Source organism: Hydractinia symbiolongicarpus, chromosome 2, assembly GCF_029227915.1.
Source record: "Hydractinia symbiolongicarpus strain clone_291-10 chromosome 2, HSymV2.1, whole genome shotgun sequence".
Classification (NCBI taxonomy): domain Eukaryota; kingdom Metazoa; phylum Cnidaria; class Hydrozoa; order Anthoathecata; family Hydractiniidae; genus Hydractinia; species Hydractinia symbiolongicarpus.
In genome coordinates, this window is record NC_079876.1 from 26,447,845 (window position 1) to 26,461,320 (window position 13,476).

The 13,476-nt window shown below is 34.8% G+C and overlaps 2 protein-coding genes across 2 annotated transcripts; both read right to left on the reverse strand.

Annotated features, from left to right (window-relative positions):
- Positions 1 to 775: 775 nt before the first annotated feature.
- LOC130630413 (inactive pancreatic lipase-related protein 1-like) lies at positions 776 to 6,243 on the reverse strand. Its single transcript, XM_057443902.1, has 9 exons — positions 5,259 to 6,243; positions 4,783 to 5,013; positions 4,252 to 4,389; positions 3,877 to 4,032; positions 3,031 to 3,234; positions 2,373 to 2,615; positions 1,984 to 2,101; positions 1,307 to 1,459; positions 776 to 921 (listed from the first exon to the last, which is right to left on the reverse strand). Exons 1-9 carry the CDS (start codon positions 5,302 to 5,304, stop codon positions 831 to 833), a joined length of 1,380 nt encoding a protein of 459 aa, XP_057299885.1. The 5' UTR covers positions 5,305 to 6,243; the 3' UTR covers positions 776 to 830.
- A 378-nt stretch (positions 6,244 to 6,621) lies between these two features.
- Positions 6,622 to 11,962, reverse strand: LOC130630414 (ATP synthase subunit d, mitochondrial-like). Its single transcript, XM_057443903.1, has 6 exons — positions 11,727 to 11,962; positions 8,905 to 9,001; positions 8,051 to 8,122; positions 7,784 to 7,846; positions 7,033 to 7,074; positions 6,622 to 6,763 (listed from the first exon to the last, which is right to left on the reverse strand). The coding sequence occupies exons 1-6, from the start codon at positions 11,945 to 11,947 to the stop codon at positions 6,686 to 6,688; spliced, it is 573 nt and encodes a 190-aa protein (XP_057299886.1). The 5' UTR covers positions 11,948 to 11,962; the 3' UTR covers positions 6,622 to 6,685.
- Positions 11,963 to 13,476: the final 1,514 nt, after the last annotated feature.

Genomic DNA, 13,476 nt, shown 5'->3' on the forward strand with positions numbered 1-13,476 from the left:
ATTGTTTTTCTTATCCAATATTTCAGGACGATACAATCTCCACACAGAGAAATACATTTAAGTGTATAACATAATTCTCCTAAGGGTCGCTTGGCCCCTGAGCAGATTTTAGCTAATCAGAAAGGCAAAATTTCCTGGAAACGATGTTAATTGTATAATACACATTGCAATCTAACCTTGATTATAGGTTCCTTAATGCACCTAGTGACGTTTGACGACATAAAGTCTTGGAAACGAGGTTGCCTATACTTGATTATCTTATTTCATATTCTCTTTTACAGAGCTAGTAACTTATAGATGACCAGCTTATTTATGGATTGCTTCGATACATCAGTTCATATATCCTATTTACCACCAAATAAGATGCTGCTGGGATTAATGAGTTTTCGAATCTTAAAATTCAAAATGCTTACCTGGCCTTGTTGTTATGGAGTTCGCTTCGTAATCACAAGGTCTGTGGTTCGGTTCTCAGCGCGGGCATGTTTAGCAAGTGTCTTAACCACAGCTACGTGTAAACCCATGCAATTTGAGGGAAATTGGGTAGACAGTGCCGGTGTATACTTATTTTTACTTAATTTTTACGCCAAGAAGCAATGGAAATTCCGCCCATTTTGTGTAAACTCGCCGTGCGATGAGAAGTTGCAACAAAGAAACGTTCATTTATTAGTCGAGAGGAAGCCTCATTTTACTGCCACGAACCATGTCCCCAGTTGTTTCCAAAAAGTTGCAATATAATAATGTGACGGAAAAGCAGTCAGGGAAGAGATAATTCGTTAAAAAAAATCAAAAAAATAGCTGGTATTTTTTTATTTTTTTATTTATTTATTTATTTATTTAGTTGGACACGAACTTATGGACGCTTGTTGGAAGACTACTCCTGAATCATAACTGTTTAACCATTTGTTGTAGCAGGCGGTGTATCTAAAAAATTCACGTGATTAGATTAAAAGCAGCGTGAAAATAAGAAAATCAAAAAAAGATTTTGACACTTTGTGGGCGATTCAGCTAGTGGAAAAACTTTTGGATAATAATTTTAATTTATCTCTGGTATCCAAAATTTCCGACGGCAATGACAATTCGGTATTTACATTAAAAAGTATATCCACTCTACAAAACAACAGAGCAAAGGAAAATGGATCGATTACCCGATAAGCAAAATGTCGGGGTTTGGGGGTCTGTAATGTAAAAATTTATGTTTCAACTTCATCTTCGGCAAAGTAAAGTTAGGAGTTATCAAAAAATTATCAACGTCCGCCATCTTTTTAATAATGGTATCGTAAAAGTTTGTCAGCCTTTTTGCACTTACTCTGTGTTGGACCAAATAGGTCGCACTGTCATACCCCTCAAGTACCATATGTCGATGATTCTATCATGGCGAAGATTGACTGACTGCACAACTCCAAGATCTTTTTTCAGCAACACATTCAAATGCTCAATGCTACCAGAGTCATACGTGTGTCTAAGTAAGCAGAATAGGAGTTTTTACAGTTTTTGTTCAAGAGCATTGCATGAGAGTTGGTGGAAAAATCAAGGATAAATAAATTTAAGAACAGGGTTGTCTCGTTTAATCAAAATGATTCTTAACTCGACCTAGGAGAATCTACGCATCAATTAGAGTTGGTCGTTAAAACTGGAAAGGAAACGTTTTATATGGGCAGTTCTTTGTTGACGTTTGTTTTTTTCATACGTGTTGTAAGCAACACAGACTGAGTACTTTTTGACGACCATTCTGCAGAGAAGCTTATGCCAAGGCAAGTTATCCCTGGAAGGACGATGTCTTTCGTGTGTAAAAACATTTAAGCGATTTTAAATACTTCAATCCAAAATATATAGATGCATGACAAATGCATAGATTGAGAAGAATCGGATGCACTTTTCAAAACTTCTTTAAGCTGTCGTGTTTTCAAAACATGGAATCAGAATGAGTAATAAACTAAATCAAATGCGGAAAATAATTTAATGCTTCTAAAAAGTAGGACTTACCGAGGCAAATCAATGGTCTCATTGTTTTTGGAACCAATAATTTTTACTGTCACAACACTACTTGATAAATCTCCAAAAAGTCGTTTGTCGGTATAAAATCCAAATATATAATGGTATCCTAAACAGGACTTTTACATGTTACATATCAGCCAATCAACACCCTTACATGTTATATATCAGCCAATCAACGCTCTTACATGTTCTATATCAGCCAATCAACACTTTTACATGTTATATATCAGCCAATCAACACTCTTACATGTAATATATCAACCAATCAACACTCATACATTTAATACCAGCCAACCAACACGCTTACATTTAATGAACAATAAAGCATACAAGTTCTCTAATAGTTAATAAACATTGGCTAGAAAAGTCTAACATACCACAAAATGGAAACTCCGTGTGTGTTTTCAAATAAAATTTAACGCCATCTTGTTTTTGTTCCGGTTTCATCGCGTGATATCCCATACGGGGGCAAGTACTATTAGAGCAGAACACACAATTGCCCTTGGTGTAGCTTTTGTAAGAAGCACATGGAACTCCATAGTATGGACACTGGCTGTTAATGGATTCCATAAAGTATCTTACTGCACGGTAATGACTGCAGGCTAAGTACTGGACCACACCTAAACATGACAAAGTAAGTGATGCAATAGGGAAGAACAACACTCTAAAAAAACGAAGTATTTAATAATTGACACGCTAGAGACTCCATTCCAGCTTAATTTTTTTTCAGCACAAAAAAACTTAGAGCCACTTTTATGCCTCTAACTGAAACTGCTAATTAATAACCCATATAAAAGCGAATTAAACTTCTTCTCCGTAAGCTTTCAATTCCGTCAATGTCACGATAGCAGATGGACGGAAACAGGGTGGCACGTCAAAAAATTGTCAGCATAAGAACCATGAATACTTCCAGATTTTCGAAGAAAGATTAAAGAACTTCCTTTAATCCGTACTTTTGTATCTTTTATTGTCAACTGTCATTGCGCGCCCCTTAACGAAATATTTTTAAGTACTCATTATAAATAAAGTATGTACCTATATCCAGCTTTCCACAACCCAACTGATGGAAACCTCCGTTAGGATAGAAGTCAATATGTCCCATTTCTTGTATTGTACCGAAGCCGTTGATTAGAATCGTTTTACCGTCTGTATGAACTACGTCAACAAAGTCGGCGTCAGTCGGATCTAGCCGGACGTCAATGTGTTCACTTTCGTAGTAGGGAGCAGCTGGATCAAGTCCTAAATAAATAAATCAACAAATAAGTAAATGTGGCGTGACTGATGAAAATCGGAATTATATTGTTGGTGACGTTAGGTTGCTTTTCTCAAATTTGCAAATAATTCAAATATACTGACTAATAAAGAATCATATTTGACACCTGACCATTCTCGTCTCCAGAGTTTGTCAAATCTTGAATGTTTTCAGATTTACCTCAAGTATAAGTGTATAAGACATGACAAAAGTGAATGTCAGTTTTTTTTTACTTTTTTTCTACGCTGACACTTAAACACCATTCCTTGTACTCGCGATTAGACGAATTTTCAAAATGGTAGGGCTAATACTATAAATCTAAAGTTGTTTGACGATTTCCCAGCTAATACAAGTTTATTAAATTTATCGGAGTATTTATATCCTATTTAATTGATCGGGATATTTATATCTTTGTTTAATTTAGCAAGATATTTATACGCCACAATAAACTTTTATAGTTAGAACGGGTGAAAGTAATTCTAGAAGGTTGATTTAAGAGAAACATTATTAGACAATCTTTGTCTTTGTCTTGTCCAATATATTATTCCTCATCAAAACAAACCAAGCTTTCACAAACAGTAACAATCTGGGAACAACATTGTACACTAAAAAAATAACTTCATTCAAACCTGTAATTCTCCCTATTATCATTCCTCTCCTTTTCAAATTTCTTCCGGCGTACCCAACAATATGTGCCCCAATAGAAAAGCCAATCAGATGAATGTTATGTAAACTCACACCAGTGTCATTGTGCAACACCTCCACCATGCGAGACAATTGAGCACCTGAATAACATGGTATATATTCTGTTATCAGGTCGGAGTATCGTTGAGGGGTAATAAACCTTGAATATAGTTACACTGTGTTACATTCGAAACGCAAGAGGTTGCAGGTATACTGTGCTAGTTCAGGATGGTTATCAGTGCCTATTAATTTTTAATTTGTTTATCAGAGACTAACAATTTCTCTAGCATGCTAAAACAATTATTAAGATACTGACGTACCAACAAGTCTCGCGTTTCCGTATGCTTGATGGTAAGGAAACCCTGCTCCATATGACCAGTCAGTAAAAATCACATTCATGTCGTCATGTTTGAGTAGCTCATCAATGAACATCTGGACGTACCACTGCTTGCGAGACTCTAAAGTATGAAAAACAATGGAAACAATCTCTTATAAGCGAGAGCTACATAAACTGAAGAGAAGTTATTTTGCGCATCACTAAGATACTGCCTGGCAGTGAGCGGTAATCGATCAGCGGTCTCAAGAACTGGGAGCCACGAATGAACCCACTAATGCCGCTATTGCGTGCACGTATTATAGTGAGCGCAAAGTAGCGTTTCTTCAATATGATATATACGGCTTAATTTTCCCGTTATTACCGGAGGTCCGATCAGGGTAAAACAGTCTCTGTTGAGAACAAACAAACAGATGCACAATGATAAAAAACATCGGTATTAACAATAATGATAATCAAACAGTAACAATAACAACAATAACAACAACAACAACAACAAAATGAAAACAACTCTCACCAATATAGCCATGTACCAGCATCACTGTCTTTTTGTTCGGATCAAAATTATTCGCCGATGGAGAATTGGGTGCAGTCGGATTCAAAAATAGTGGATGTATCGGATTTTTCCTAGTGAAGTAAAGGAAGGTTGTTCCTACTTCACTGGGAAGTTCGGGTAATTGCACAAATGCTTGGTTGAATGGGAACTGACTGGTGAAGCATCCATAAGGAGGGTAACACACTTCATCCGCTGAAATTTATTACGAGTTATTAAAAAAAGGTTGTGCAGAAAATTAACAATAATATTTTCACCACCACCCAGCAACCGCCTTCGTAGTGATAGTGTTTATTTTATATGCAAGTAAAAATTCGGACATGCTAAAACGCAGAACATGGCCAGGCTTAAAGATTATGTTATGCATATGAATTAAACAAATTTGAAACTTAAACGCTGGTTTGTGAGATTTAAGAACAAAGAATTATACAGCAACATACCCGCTGCGATACCAAAAATAATCAACAGCGTAAAGAAATTAACCATGCTTAGTCTTCTTCTCTGAAACAACCAACTCTGATGTCTAAGTACAATAAAGAACCTTAGGGATGAGCGAGGCTGTTTTGATATGTATATACCCCGTGGTACATGGCATTAAGGTCTAGTTTACATTATATTGTATACCTCCATAATTGGAGGACTTACATTCAAGAAAAGTTGAAGAATTGCATCGATGCAAAATTATATTTATATGGTATGTCAGTGTTGCGTAAGTAGTATTTGGTTAAAAGTGTGCTTACATATTACTGCTACCCGTTATACAACTGATACAGTTTTTTTAAGTTCCGTAGGACGTTTAACGTGTAAATACAGTTTTAATCGAAACCAAAACATATGGCACACTGAATAAATATCAGTAAACGAGCGTATATCGCTATGTTTACACAGCCGTGAACATTCACTCACGCATAAGTAACTGCTAGTTCTGCTAAGATAAACTTTCGCTTTGATATGGTCTCATATTATAACGCTGCGTACCACACGGATATTTATTGTAGCAAACGCAGGTTATGTGAGCATATGTTAAACTCTGCACGGACAAACTTTTGAGAAATTTGTAAAAATCTTTGTTATCAGGTGAATTTTCATTAAGACGAAACAGAGCTAAACTTTAGTCGGTTTCTCAGCGAAAACAATTCCCATTCAGGAAACGCGCCTAAACGTGCACATAAAAATGATTGTATATTTTGTTTCAGTGCTCTCACCGAATCAGTCAGCTTAAAAGTTTCAGCATGACTCAGATTAAACTCAAATCAAAAGAAAAACGACGTAATCTTACTCTGGTATAATTCGCCAATTTTACCAACCGAGATCCAGAGAAAAGTAAACATTGGCCAATAATCGCTCTTTGGTGGATTCTATTGCGTTTTTTATAATGGACATTCATCTTTACGCGCGTTTTTATCCCCAGTAAGAAGAAAGAGATCTGGCGTCGTTTTTATACAAAAAAATTACATGAAATTTAATTTTTGATAAGTTCACGTTTTTTACAAGCATATCAAATTTTCGAAATAGAGTACATACACTCACTGTCGTGATAAAATAGAGTTCCATCATACCTAAAACTTAAAATTTGAATTAGGCTCAATAATATTCTTGGTTTTTGAACAAATGCGAGCCTGATATGCTTGTGAATTTCATGGTTATAAAAAACATGCAAAGGGTTCAAGAGCACTTTTTCTACAACGTTAAATACGTCCTCTATAGAAAACGAATTACACGTCACCCCTACGCCAGCCTACTGTAAGCTAGCTAACTAAAGCACCCAATATAATTGATGAGTAAAGAGAAAGAAAAAGTAGGTTACTCAAACGTCAAAAACATTATTTTATATTTAGTAAGGAATATACAACTAATTTCAAACGTGTTATCTCCAGCCAATTTCGCGAATTTCAGCATCGACTTCTCGTTTCATGTCTGGATGACTTGCCATGAACTCCTCCGTCTAAATAAAAGAAAGCAAACACACATCAATATGTTGGATTTATTGTTATTCATTTAATATTCATTTATTGGATGAAGTGTCTTTTATCAGTTATCTTCGACCACAGCAACATCAACAGAAGTAAAAACAGAAAAAACAACAAACAAAAAGTAACAGTATAAATAAAATTAAGGTGAAACACAGATAGAAAAATAAAGAAAGACACAAATAAACAAACAAAAATCATAGACAGTAAAGATAAAAACAAATAAACAAATAAATAAACAAACCGTCATTTCTTCAAATGGTTTCTGATTTCTGATCTTAGCAATCTAAATAACAGATTATATGTAAACCTTTTTTTATATAAGCAACACGAGGCTGAGATTACAAGTACCGCCAATTGCTACTTGCAAAATTTAATTGACAGGGCACTTAGGGAAAGGAAAAAGCGTTTTAATGGTACAAAACAGGGGTCAGGCTTTATACATTTTTAGAAAATATACAGAAGCAACCAGCTTGAATTTGAAAAAGCATGTTTCTAAATAAAAAGCCAATAAAATTCTATGCATATGGATCGTCAAATTTTGTTTGAACCCATAGTCCTGCCACAAGACAACACATCAAATAGAAACACCAAAAACACCTAGTTTCCTGAGTTTACCATGTAATAAAATGTTAAAAATATATTAGGATATTTCGCCCCAAACACTAGTTAGCTACGTAAGGAAAAGTGTCCAAACATTGTTAGTTATTGTTTACCTATGAAGGTTCATATAGGTAAACTGTTCTCAAGATGTTTATTTATATCATTTATTCTACAAATGTCTTTTATTCGCCTCCTACAATTTCTTTGGCAATTGGTAAAAAAAAATTTTCCACAATTTTTGAAGCAACTAAGCGTATTAAATTTGGTATAAAAAGAGCGTATATCTTATCTTAAAACTTCATTAGGCTTCTAAGAATACTTATATCTGGACATTTTAACGAGACAAAACAATTATAATAATTAAAACTTGAGCTGAACAATCAAGCTTATACCTCTTCTTGTAATTTTGAAATCTTTACTTGTTTTGCTTTTACGGCTTCCACTATCTCAGCTTCCTAAAAAAATAAAAAAACAATGCGAAAAAAATAAAATAAATAAAAAATAAATAAAAAAATAGGAAAACAAAAAATATAAAATGAATAAAAACACTATACGTAAGTTTTTCTCAAAGCAGGGTAACATTTAGATCTAACCCGATTTTTAACTATTTTTGCTGGCTAAATTGATCATGAGTTTTCTGGTCACTCTGGTGCACTTACAATTTGTTTTTCTTCAGCAGCAATCTTTGCAGATTCTGTGTCTTCTGGGTATGGTACTGTAACTTTTGAGTACTAAAAACAACAAAATTTTTAAATTGTAAACAATTGTCACAAAAGAATGAAGTAACCACCACAACAAAATATTGATTTACGAAAAACGTATTTTTAGAGGAAAGACATCTTATTATGCATGTGTTTGCTTTCTATAAATGTTTTCGTTATTTCCTTTTTCCTTTGATAAGTCGCCTTAAAGGGATTGGGATCTGCAACTTGATTTGCAATCAAATTTTGTGGGTAAGCTTGTATAAGCCCTATATGTTTACTCACAAAATTTGATTGCAAACCGACATGCAGATCTCAAGCTGAGTTCGTCAGCAAAAAATTAAAAGGCCTGGGACGAGCAAACAAGTGTCATTTTGGCAACAAAAAAATTATGTTAATCAATTAACCTTTATAATATCTATGCATTGATCAAGTTTGAATGCACACCCCTTAACAGGTCTAAAATTACTGATGAAAGAAAATGTCCAAACTTGCAATTACTGAAATATGGCATGATAATTCATGCAGCATAATTAAATCTAAAATTCTTTAAATATAAAAATCTTGAGAACAAAAACAGCTTTTTAAAAAATTTAAAAAGACTTGTTAGCTAACTTTTTAAGCTTAAGTCTAACATCATTTTATACCTCAGATTCCCTTTAAGTACATACAAACAGACAATACCGAAAGTAAACAAGGTGGAATAAATGATCAAAGAAAAATATATAAACAATTTAAACGCCATTACGAAAGAAACATTACTTCCTTTGTGTAACCTAAAAATATGTTCTGTTTCAACCAATCAAGCTTACCGCTGCATAAAATTTCTCTACTAAGGCTTTTTCTTTCACAGCATTCTGATAAAACTTCCAATCAATTGGTGCTGGCTTTTCCGGTAGCGACTCCAAGCTAAATTTAATAAACATTGCTTTTATATTAGATTATTTGTCAAGGTAATGAGTTTTACTGAGAAAAAGTTCTGTCTGTAGAAAAAAAAAATATGTCAGCATTCCGAGTGTTATCTGGAGCATAGCAGGAAAGAAGACGATCAGATGAGCACATTAAATAAAGGGTAAGCCACTGGACAAGTGCCATCTAATCATTGTTTACACAAAGTCACATCTGTATTTTGCACTGGTTCATCAATCAAAAAAACACTTTGCCGTACTGGCAGATTGGTGGCTATTTAACTTAGGTTGACAACATAGTATATTTTTTTGTTTGCTTAATTGAGGTCACACATGAAATTGTTCTTAAAGGAAGCACACCCAAGCGTTAGGTTTTTAAATACTCCTTAAATTGTGCAAACGGCTTACTTTACCATGGTGTTAGTTCACTCAATCGAGAATAGAAAATAGAAAATACGGTCATCCTAAGCCAAATAGTGTTTAATATATATAGGTGGTAACAGGGTCATGTGCAGAGTCACGCAAAAAATATATCAGTGAAACTTACGTCTTTGTGATATGTTTACTTCAGTGGCATCTGGATAAATTGCATGTATGGTTTATCAATGGGTATTTCAGTTATATACCAATTTTTTAGCAATTTAAGTTCAGATACAGTACAGTCTGAATGTAATCTACAGCGTACACGGTACTATCACACCTTTGCGTGGAGGACGGCAGTCGTTTGTTTTTTGTTATAATTAAATCCCTTAAGGGTTTTGCGAGTTTATATTTGCGTGTTAAAAAACAATGTGCTCGCGAAGAAATATTGAAGCAATTATATTTCTTGTAATAGCGAGATGCATTGTGTAAATGTATTGATAAGCCTTAAGTATTAGCGTGAAGTAATTAAATAATAAAAATCTTTTGCAAAGTTTTATAATACATTGCGCAGGAATGCATTGTTGATTCAATTACTTAAAAAGATTCCAGCGCATTTAATTTAAGAAACATATGAGAAGCATTGTTCACAACTATTAAATGACTCGCGCATGTTTTTATTAAAAGAATACAACTACGGTTTATTTTTGTAAAACAAATGGTGTATAATCTGAAATAAATACAATATCTACATTTCTCAATGAAAACATTTCCTTCTTAACAAACAACGTAAAATAATCATTCCGCATACTTTTTTATTGAAACAAATAAATACATTTCCATCGCCGTTTTTCATTCTTAAACTTTTAAAATGTGATCTTAAAGAACATTTCTATTGCCGGTTCTCGTTTTTAAACTTTTAAATTGCGGTTTAAAAAACATTTATATTGCCGCTTTTCGTTTTTAAACTTTTAAATTGCGATTTAAAAAAACATTTCTATCGCCGCTTTTCGTTTATAAACTTTTAAAATGCGATCTTAAAAAACATTTCTATTGCCGCTTCTCGTTTTTAAACTTTTAAAATGCGATTTAAAAAAACATTTCTATTGCCGCTTTTCGTTTTTAAACTTTTAAAATGCAATCTAAACTTTTATATTTAATTACTGCAATTAAAATTTTCAAAAGAGTTTGCGCAAAATAGATTGCAAAAATTGATCTTGCAACCTATTGTGATTAAAACAATCGATCGCGTGGGGTCATTGTTTATCATTGAGGCAATTATTTTCCTAAAAAAAAAGAAGCTATGGCAATGTTATTGTTCTGTGTAACTATTCATGCAAGTTTCGGGTCTGCGGTAGATTACATTCAGACTGTACTGTAGATAGATAGGTGTGCATATTTTACATGGCTAGCCCCACAAATATCGAGGTATATACCCTGTCTATTACTTCCATGGCTTTGACGAGAGTCGTGGAGTATTTAATGCTCTCTTTGAGCTACGCAAACTCAATTAGGGTTGCGCCCTGCCAGACAACTCCCTGCAACATCCAACAGCCCCCACAGTGTGCCATCTTCCCAATTTCCCTCACATCGCTTGGTTTAACCCAGGGCTATGGTAATATTCAATTGCCCATATTGAAACGCCGTCAAGGGGATATGAGCCTGGTCACCCATACAAAGTACAAGAGTGATAACCACAAATGCGATACTGATAACCACAAATGCAACATATTCTTTATATATCTACCCAGTCAAACAAAGATGTATGGTGATTTTTGCTAATTAGGGTAGCATGGCCAAAACGTCAGGCTAGAATTATCCTAGCCTGACGTTTTTTGCCTCAAAAAAAAATTACTGTGGGCAGAAGTAACAAATATCTGGTGTTAAGGTCATTTCAGCCCCAAAAGTAGGGTTGGTGGGTCAGCAAAAAAAATTAAAATTGAAGAAAATTGTGTCTCACCCTCTCAATATCTATGATAACTGGCAGACATTGTCTTACTGGAGCTTTCACGCATTGTTTTAACTAGTTGTCAAGACTTACAGCCAGCATTTCCAAGCGAAGAACAATAGAAAACCTATTTGGAATTAGCGCAGCCATATTTATTGCCTATTTTAGCATCTTTTTGTTTAGCTACATATAATATTCAGCACTAGTATTTAAATCCTAGACACTTTATAACCGCCTTTTCTCTGACTTAGTGTTGATACAGAGTTAGTCATTTCATCCAGAATTTTAAGCATGTTAACCTGATTTGAGAATGCAGATAGCTAGCTAGCCAGCTAGCCAATAGCAAGAAAAACATATTTCAAAATTCAAGCTTTAGCTAGCTACAAATTATTTTTACACTTCAAAAAAATTGACTTACCTTCCTTTAATAGTTTCATGTCTGGTTCGAAAGGCATTAAAATCAGCAGCAGCTGCCTTTGGAATTGTTGACCCAAGCTTGAGCCAGTCAACGGTTTTGACAGCTACACGTTTTGACGCCATTGCTCTTGTTTGAAATTTCTGGCCAGGATCGCTGAAAAAAATGGAACCGTTCAAAATACCGTATCTGAAAATAACCGAGGAGGAGAATAAATCTACCATTTTGAAGTTTCTCCACCGTCAGTGTTTTATTTGTCCTCGGCTTTAAACTTGCAACTGATTCAGATCAAGAAAAAGTGGCAGCGGGGAGTCTTTTCTTGCTCTTACTTCTTTCAACCGTTTTTATTTTATTTTGTTACTCCAATAAGCAGCTCGGGAACTGGTAAAAATCACTTTTTCCTGTGCTGTTTTTAGTAATTGATAGGAAGCAATGTGTGATGCCTAGGGGTTGCACAGGAAATTTGTCTTATGAAATGAATAATCAGGCATTTGGGTATAAGTAAATTCCTGTTATTATTTATTCTCATTATTAGGGAATATTGGCTGACAGGACATTCCATGTAACCCCATCCTAGCTATGTTTCAGTATAAACCAGTTACAATTATTTAAGTAGCTTCAGCCATTTCTTTATCATTATGTCCACAAATTTAGAGCTTCTGTAGCCCTCTTTCTTGGGTCAGGCTGGGTCAGGCTGCTGTTTTCTTGGGTCAGGCTCCTATTTCCATAGCAATAGTGCAAGGACATTTTGTTGATGAAGTTGTTGCAGGTGTTGTGGTTACACTGTAGCCAGTTGGAGACAGAGTAGCAAACTGACTTTGTGTATTTATGTGTGATTGCATTAGCGTCAATGCAAGGTTTTTATGGAGATTTCTTAGTGACTTAAGTTCCATCTTTTCTAAACTGTCAGCATCATTCCATATGTGGTACTTTCGCAACATATTCGGATTAAGCCTCGTTCTTAGATATTTTATTTTATCTGCAAGATAAGCTTCTGTTGCCCTGAATCCAGCAATAACAATAGGCAAAAGACCAACGTGTCAAATTTCAGCAAGCAGATTAACAAATTGTTTTTTTATCCATTGCTTAATTGTATTTGCCACAACTGCTTAATAGGACCAAAACAAGCTACATCAAGAGGCTGTAGCCAGGACCCGATCCAGAAAGTTATGTTGGGCGTCAATAGCTCCTGTGGCTAGCACAGCAGGCGAAAAACATTTTCGAGACTTTGCGAGGGTCTCTAAATTGGCTAAAACAGCCTTACCTGGAAATTAGAAACTCAAAATGCCTCTATAAGACTGTTGATATTTTCCAGTAAAAATACTACATGAAAGATGGCCACCATATTTTTTCTCTTCGAAAGAATAAAGTTTTTATCATACTTGTCCCACGAAAAACAGTGCTGCGAGTTTTCAAAACGATTTTTCTTTCTGTTAAGTTGACTTAAAGTTCCTTTTTTTTCAAAAAAAAAAAAAATAATAAAGGTAGTTAAGTTTACTTAACTTTAGTTAATTGCTAAACGACATGGACTGGCGTTAGTACGGTAGCGCGTAGCTGTGGTTGCCATCTTAGTTTCACAGGCCTGGGCTCCAATCTTCACTTTGTTCGTTCGGCTCTTTTAGTCACGGTCTCGCTCCACGATTCCTCTTTCGCTCGTGCTAGCCAACAGTAGTTGTGGTTTTACCGCCCACCCATCCCGTCAGGGCATTTTTACTGTTTAGTTCATTAGGTTTTATTCAATGTGAATATTTTT

Excerpts from the sequence above, each read along its gene's own strand:
- LOC130630413 (XM_057443902.1), bottom strand. The coding sequence starts at position 5,304 with ATGGTTAATTTCTTTACGCTGTTGATTATTTTTGGTATCGCAGCGG. Across the intron at positions 5,014-5,258 it reads TATTTTTGGTATCGCAGCGG|CGGATGAAGTGTGTTACCCT; the intron begins GTATGTTGCTGT and ends AATAAATTTCAG. Across the intron at positions 4,390-4,782 it reads GCTGGTACATGGCTATATTG|AGTCTCGCAAGCAGTGGTAC; the intron begins GTGAGAGTTGTT and ends TTCATACTTTAG.
- LOC130630414 (XM_057443903.1), bottom strand. The coding sequence starts at position 11,947 with ATGGTAGATTTATTCTCCTCCTCGGTTATTTTCAGATACGGTATTTTG. Across the intron at positions 9,002-11,726 it reads CATGAAACTATTAAAGGAAG|CTTGGAGTCGCTACCGGAAA; the intron begins GTAAGTCAATTT and ends TATTAAATTTAG. Across the intron at positions 7,075-7,783 it reads TTTCAAAATTACAAGAAGAG|ATTGCTAAGATCAGAAATCA; the intron begins GTATAAGCTTGA and ends TCTGTTATTTAG.